The sequence below is a fragment of the Mobula birostris genome, unplaced genomic scaffold, assembly GCF_030028105.1.
Source record: "Mobula birostris isolate sMobBir1 unplaced genomic scaffold, sMobBir1.hap1 scaffold_321, whole genome shotgun sequence".
In the NCBI taxonomy this organism is placed as follows: Eukaryota; Metazoa; Chordata; class Chondrichthyes; order Myliobatiformes; family Myliobatidae; genus Mobula; species Mobula birostris.
The window spans coordinates 298,235-306,250 of NW_027276274.1; the positions used below are offsets into that span (position 1 = coordinate 298,235).

The 8,016-nt window shown below is 47.6% G+C and overlaps 1 protein-coding gene across 3 annotated transcripts in view; it reads right to left on the minus strand.

Annotated features, from left to right (window-relative positions):
- LOC140192967 (F-box/LRR-repeat protein 7-like) overlaps positions 1-7,295 on the minus strand; it is a 247,036-nt gene extending 239,741 nt beyond the window's left edge. For all 3 annotated transcript variants that reach the window (XM_072250437.1, XM_072250436.1, XM_072250435.1), the window contains exon 1: positions 6,970-7,295. In XM_072250437.1, coding sequence (XP_072106538.1) covers positions 6,970-7,006 — 37 coding nt within the window. In that variant the 5' untranslated portion in view covers positions 7,007-7,295. The remainder of the gene's footprint in view (positions 1-6,969) is intronic.
- Positions 7,296-8,016: the final 721 nt, after the last annotated feature.

The window sequence follows — 8,016 nt, forward strand, 5'->3', positions numbered from 1 at the left end:
ACTACATCCCCAGTCTTAGTGTTACCCGCAAATTTGTTGATCCAGTTAACAACATTATCATCCAGGTCATTGACATCGATGACAAACAACAAAGGAGCCAGCACCAATCTCAGTGGCATACTGCTAGTCACAGGCCTCCAGTCAGACAGGCAACCCTCCACTCCCACTCTCCGGCTTCTCCCACAAAGCCAATGTCTAATCCAATTGACATCATCCCGAATGCCAAGCGACTGAAACTTCTTGACCAGCCTCCCATGTGGGACCTCGTCAAAAGCCTTACTGAAGTCCATGTGGATAATATCCACTGATTTGCCTTCATCCGCTTCCCAATAGTTGGGTTAAACATCACCTAGCATGCAAAAAGACATGCTGATTATCCTTAATCAGTTGATGTCTATCCAAATATTTCTACATCTGGTCCCTTAGAATACCTTCAAATAACTTTCCCACAACTGATGACAAACTCACTGGCCAATAATCTCCTGGTTAATGTTTAGAGCCTTTTTTAAGCAGTGGAACAACATTGGCTATCCTCCAATCCTCTGGTACCTCTCCTGTCACTAAGCACAATTTAAATATCTCTGTGAGGGCCTCGGCAATTTCTGCACTTGCCACTCGTAGGATCCAAGTAAACATCTTGTCAGGCCCTGGAGATTCATCCATCCAGATTTGCCTCAGGGTAATAAACACCTCCTCTGTAATCTGTACATGGTCCATGAGGTTGATGTCGCTTTGCCTCACTTCTCTTGACTCTGCATCTGTCTCCCGAGTAAGTACAGATGCAAAGAATGCACTTGATCTCCCCCATTTGTTTTGATGCCACACATACTTTAGTCTTCCTGAGGACCAATTTTGTCCCTTGCAATCCCTTTGCTCTTAACGTATCTGTAGAATTCCTTTGTATTCTCCTTCACCTTGGCTGCTAGAGCAACTTCATGTCTTCTTTTAGCCTTCCTGATTTCTTTCTTAAGAGCTCTCTTGCATTTCTTGTACTCAGTAAGCATCTCATTTATATCTACTTGCTATACCTGCTATGCACCTCCTATTTTCTCTTAACCAGGCCTTCAATATCTCTTGAAAACCAAAGTTCCCTACACTTTTTAACTTTACCTTTTATTCTGACAGACACATATAAGCTTTGCACTCTCAAAATTTCATTTCTGAAGGCCTCTCACTTTCCAAGTATAACTTTGCCAGAAAACAGTCTGTCCCAATCAACACTTGCCAGATCATTTCTGATACCATCAAAATTGGCCTTTCTCCGATTTTGAATCTCAACCTGTGGACCAGACCCCTGCATATTTACTTTGAAAGCAATGGCATTGTGGTCACTGGATGCAAAGTGCTCCCCTAAACAAACTTCTGCCATCTGCCCTGTCTCATTCCCTACAGCAGATCTAGTATTGCATGCTCATTTGCACTTCTATTACATTCAGAGCTCTCAATGTTGCTTCCTCTAAATCAGGGGTCCCCAACCTTTTTTGCACCGCCGGCCGGTTTAATATTGACAATATTCTTGCGGACCAACCGACTCCGGGGGTGGGGGGGGAGAGAGACACGTTCAAGTAGGGTTAAACTCACCTCAACATGTCTTTTACAGTTAGGGTTGCCAACTTTCTCACTCCCAAATAAGGAACAAAAGTAGCAGTCAAATCCTGACGAAGGGTCCCAGCCCAAATCGTCGACTGTACTTCTTCCTATAGCTACTGCCTGGCCTGCTGCGTTCACCAGCATTTTGTGTGTGCGTTGACGGGACACTTGTGTTTACCCCGAGAAGGACGACCAGGACCATGAAGCCTTGCGCTGGCAGCTGTGTGCGCATGCACGTATGTGCCGATTTTTTTTCCCACAAATCGGCTTTGGTTTAATCTTCCTGACTACACTGTACAATATTATTTCAACTTTATATAGGCTATGTATTTATCATATCATTCCTGCTTTTACTATATGTTAGAGTTATTTTAGGTTTTATGTGTTATTTGGTATGATTTGGTAGGTTATTTTTTGGGTCTGGGAACACGCAAAAATTTTTCTCATATAAATTAATGGTAATTGCTTCTTCACTTTACACCATTTCGGCACGAAAGGTTTCATAGGAACGCTCTACCTTAGTGGGGGAAATATGGGACAAGGGCAGTCCCATATGGGACAAACCAATTTAGTCCAATATACAGGATGTCCCGGCAAATACGGAACAGTTGGCAGCCCTATGTTCAAGTTCAACAGTGCGTGACATGGAATGAGGAAAGGTGCAGCTGACTCATATCGTTTCCTGCGGCCCGGTAGCACATGCTTTACGGCCTGGTACCGGTCTGCAGCCCGGTGGTTGGGGACCGCTGCTCTATATTAGCAAGGCAAAGCATAAATTAGGCAACCATTCTGCAGAACAGCTGAACTCCATCTGGAATGTCCATCAGAAGCTCCCAGTTACACACCATTTTAATTTTCTTCCCATTTGTAGAAGCCATTCATCTGTTCTCTATCTGCACTGTATTCTGTGCTGTGTGTTTATTATGGTGACTAGTCACATGAGCTGGAATGTGTTAAAAGCGAAGGGAATAAGTCATTTATTTGTGCTTTGTTCATCGCACTTTGTAGTAGCTGGAGGTTGAAGGAGGTCGTATATTTTGCTGACTGCTCTATAATGCTCAGCTATACTTTGGTTACACTTGGGTACGCTCAGGTTTCACCCCTGCAAGATTGTATGTTTGCTAATTGCTAATAAAGGATTGAATACATATCCTCGACTTTTGGAGCAATCATTACAGGAGTCATACAAGTATAACAAATCTGTAGGGTCACTGGCAGCAGCAATTGTTTTGGTTTTTGATTTTGTTTGGATGCTACACCATTTTACATATCTGTCGCTGCCACTATGAGGCTAAGCACATATTAGAGGAACAACAACTGGTGTCTGGGTAGTGCACAACCCAACAACATGAGCATTGACTTCTCCAAATTCAGGTAACCCACATCCCATGTTCTTCCCTCAGACTCCTTTTATTCCCTCTCTCCATACCCAGTCTTGTTCTCTTCCTCATCCTAGCTGCATCGGTCCATCAAACCCTCTTCATCTGGATCTATCTATCACTTGACAGCTCTTTTCTCATTTCTCCCTCTTATCCTCTTCCCTCTATATTCTCAGTCCTCACGCAGGATCTTGACTTGAAACATCAGTTATCTCCTTCACTCTACAGATGCTGCCTGACTGCTTAGACGCTGCAGTGATCAGGTTTTGTTGCTGAGAGCCAGATGGACTAGCTACCAGGGTTCTGAAAGGAGCTAGCTGTAGATATTGTGAAGGCATTAGTAGTGATCTTTCTACAATGTTTCCAGAGGACTAGAAAACTGTAAATGTACACTCTTTAAGAAGGAGGCAAAAGACTGGAAATTATAGACGGTTAGTGTGACTTCAGTGGTTGGGAAGGTGATGGAGTCCATTACTAAGGATGAAGTTTTGGGGCACTTGGAGGAACATGATAAAATAGGCCACAGTCAGTACGGTTTCCTTTCAGGGGAAATCTCATCTGACAAATCTGTTGGAATTCTTTGAGAAAATAACAGGGAGGCCAGTTATTACCTCCAAAGCCTTTCAGAAAGATGCCTAAACAAAAGCCCATTGTATTACAGGAAAGATGTTAGCATGGGTAGATGATTTGCTGATTGTCAGGAAGCAAAGAGTGGGAATACAGGAGGCCTTTTTTGGTTGGCTGCCAGTGAGTAGTGGTGTTCCACAGGGGTTGGTAATTCAACCAGTTCTTTTCATGCTATGTGTTTGAATTCAGAGGTACAAAGGGACTTGGAAGTTCTCATGCAGGATTCCCTAAGGTTAACTTGCAGTTGAGTTGGTAGCGAGGAAGGCAAATGCAGTATCAGCGTTCATTTCGAGTGGACCGGAATGTAGAAGCAACGATGTAATGCTGAGGCTTTATAGGCTTGATCAGACTGCACTTGGAGTATTGTGAGCAGTTTTGGGCCCCTTATCTAAAAAAGGAAGTGCTGCCATTGGAGAGGGTCTAGAAGAGGTTGACTAGAATGATCCCAGGAGTGAACAGCTTAACATATTGTATGAGGAGGGTTGATGGCTCTGTACCTGTACTCACTGGGGTTCAGAAGAATGAATGAGGGGAGATCTCATTGAAACTTATTGAATATCGAAAGAACTAGATAGAATAGATTTGGGAGGATGTTTCTTCTGCTGGGGGAGTCCTGGGACCAGAGGCACAGCCTCAGAATTTCTTTAGCCAGAAGATGGTGAATCTGCAGAAATCATTGCCATAGACGCCTGTGGAGGTCAAGTCAATGGGTCTGTTTAAAGCAGATATTGACAGGTTCTTGATTAGTAAGGGTACCAAAGGTTATGAGGAGAAGGCAGGCATCAGAATCAGGTTTAATATCACTGACATCTGTCATGAACTTTGTTGTTGATGCGGCAGCATTACATTGCAATACATAATAAAAACTGTAAATTACAGTATGTAGATGTAATGCCCTAGTTATGATTTTTGCTGCATTGCTGTGAGGTATTTTATTTTAGCAGTTTTTTTTTAAAGCAGTGTTTCCTACTGGTAAGAGTGTTTTGGCTTTGACTAAAGGCAAGGAGTCATGTTGTCCAACTTAGGAATGTTGCGTCAGCCAGTCAGGATTGTGGGATGGAGAGAAGGTTCCAGAGAGCTGGGCAGGAAGAGATTTCTGAAGGACAATAGTCCGGTTTGGGATCCTTTGGGCAGGAGCTGTAGAGCAGGTCAGGAAGGAAGATGCCGCAGAATGCCAGAAGTGCTTTGTGCAGATAAATGGCTCCAAGGAGGACAACCCAATACTCCCGAGAGAGCTGGTATGTTCGAGATGGTCTTTGAGGGAAATTTAGACTGTGGCAGGTGCTTTCACACAGACTGTGGGTCCAACACATGAGTAAAGCAATATACCCCGTGCAAAAAGAGATTAAAATGTAGTGGGCTCAATATCCATTCAGACAGCTGAATGTGGAGGGGAAGCTGAATCGTTGGGTGCACACCCGCAGGCTCCTGTACCTCTTCTCTGTTTGTAGCAACGATAAGAGGGCATGGCCTGGGTGATGTGCGTCCTTAATGCTGGGGAGGCTAGTGCCCACAATGGAGCTGACTGAGTTTACAGCTTTCTGAACGGCCAAATACTGCTCCGAATTCTTAGGCTCTAAAGTTATTGGGTACAGGTTTGAAGAGGATTGAAGTGCTTCTGAGGAGGAAAATTTCATTCAAAGGCTGGTTCAAATATGAAATACTCTGCCGGCGGAGGGGGTTTATTTACCAAACATGTCAACAAATACTTGAATCACCAGGGCAGAGCATTTATGGACCATGTTCTGTAAATGTAGCTGATTACACAATCCTCTGGAGAATTAACGGTAGATAGGAACCTGAGGATAAGTAAGACCATAAGACACGAGAGCAGAATTAGGCCACTCAGCACATCAGTCTGCTCTGCTATACCATCATGCCTGATTTATTATCCCTCTCAACCCCATTCTTCTGCCTTCTCCCCATAACCTTCCACACCTTGCCTAACCAAGAACCTATCAACCTCCACTTTTAAAATACTCAATGCCTTGGCCTCCACAGCCATCTGTGGCACTGAATTCCACAGCTTCACCGCCTCTGGCAAAGAAATGCTTTCTCATCTTTGTTTAAAATGAATGTTCCTCTATTCTGAGGCTGTGCACTCTGATCCTAGACACTCCCACTACAGGAAACATCTTCTCTACATCCACTCTATTGCGGCCTTTCAATGTTCAATAAGTTTCACTGAGATCCTCCCAACCCCTCATTCTTCTGAACTCGAGTATGGGCCCCAAAGCCATCAACACTACTTATACATAAACCTTTTCATTACTGGAACATTCTCATGAACCTCCTCTGCACTCTTTCCAAAGCCAGCACATCTTTTCTTAGATAAGGGTCCAAAAACTGCTCAGAATAGTCCAAATGCAGTCTGACCCATGATTTATAAAGCCTCAGCATTACATCTTTGCTCCTGCATTTTAATTCTCTCAAAATGAATGCCTTCCTTACCTGACTCAACTTGCAAGTTAACCTTCAGGGAATCCTTCACAAGCACTCTCAAGTCCCTCACAAAGAGGAGAAAATCTGCAGATGCTGGAAATCCGAGCAACATGCACAAAATGCTGAAGGAACTCAGCTAGCCAGTCAGCATCTATGGAAAAAAGGCCTGAAACGTCAACTGTACTCTTTTCCATAGATGCTGCCTGGTCTGCTGAGTTTCTCCAGCATTTTGTGTGTTTCTCCCATCCCTTTCCACCTCAGATTTTAAAAATTTTCTCCGTGTAGAATGGGCCAAAGAGCCTGTTTCTGTGTTGTGCCTAATGATGCTGAAGAATATCTTTTCTGTTTTAAATGTTCAGCGGTTGCATCTGACAACACGGACTTCCAACAAGCCATCAGGCGGGAGGCAGAGGAACCAGAAAAGCCACACCTCAAGGTTCAACAACAGCTTATACCCCCCACTGCCATAAGATTCTTGATCAGACTTTAGGGAAGAAAAACTAACTCTATATCAGACAGAGTTTATCTCTCTGGATTCTGCTTCGAAGTTATGTTTCTTGTTCACAGTGTCAGTTAGGTACGATTTAAATTCATGTTAAATTATGTTTTTACATGTGTTTACCGTACTATGCTGCTGCAGAAAGTTGATTTGCACGGCCTTTATCCTCTGGGAATGCCAGTCTTTGACACAAACCTGAACAATAAGGGATATATATCCGCGACCACAAACTCTAGCCCTGGGGGTGGGTGCACTCAACACCGACCCGATGTCAGACATTTCCAGACCGACAGCGCCGGCCCGGCTGGGCTGGCGACCGTCCCAGACACTCGGTACTTGCCAGAGGCCCACATTTCGCCCCCAGCCCCGGCAATTTCGGCCGTCAGCTCGCCTCGCTGCCCACCTGGCCCCGGGCTTTCCCCCACCACTCACCGTCGCTGCTACACTCCTTGCCGCTATTTGCGCCCATCCCGCCGTACTTCTCATGCCCCCGCGGCACCGCCCACGGGCTCCGGGCTCCGCTCCCCGAGACGATTGCCGAGCCGAGCCGCGGCCTGCTCCCACTCCTCAGCAGCGCCGTCCCCCGGAGGCCGGCCCGACCCACAACTCACACATTAGCAGGGACATCCAGCACCGCCCACCGACCCCTCTCCTCCCGCCTGCGGCCCGTGGAGGGAGTGAGTGGGTGGACGGACGGCCGCCCGTTTCCCCGGCTCGTCCGGACCCGGACCCCCGCCGCAGCGACCTCGTTACGATCGGTCAGGTTTCCCCTTTTACCGCATTACTCTCCCTCCCTCCCCCCTCCCCCCTCCCCAGTCAGCTGCCTCCCCACAACATCCTACTCCCCCTCCACCCACCTCCCCCTCTCCACCCGACACCCGCTTCCCCTCCGCCCCACACCGACATCCTCCTCCCTCTCCACCCTCTTCCCCCTCCACCCTACACCGACATCCTCCTCTCCACCCTACACCCGCTTCCCCCTCCACCCCACACCCAGCTCCCCCTCTCCACCCTCTCCCCCTCCACCCTACACCCACCTCCCCCTCCCCACCCTACACCCGCTTCCCCTCCACCCCACACCGACATCCTCCTCCCTCTCCACCCTCTTCCTCCTCCCTCTCCACCCTCTTCCCCTCCACCCGACACCCACCTCCCCCTCTCCACCCTACACCCTCTTCCCCTCCACCCTACACCCACCTCCCCCTCTCCACCCTACACCCTCTTCCCCTCCACCCTACACCCACCTCCCCCTCCCCACCCTACACCCGCTTCTCCTCCACCCCACACCCACCTCCCCCTCTCCACCCTCTTCCCCCTCCGCCCCACACCGACATCCTCCTCCCTCTCCACCCTCTTCCCCCTCCACCCTACACCGACATCCTCCTCTCCACCCTACACCCGCTTCCCCCTCCACCCCACACCCAGCTCCCCCTCTCCACCCTCTCCCCCTCCACCCTACACCCACCTCCCCCTCCCCAC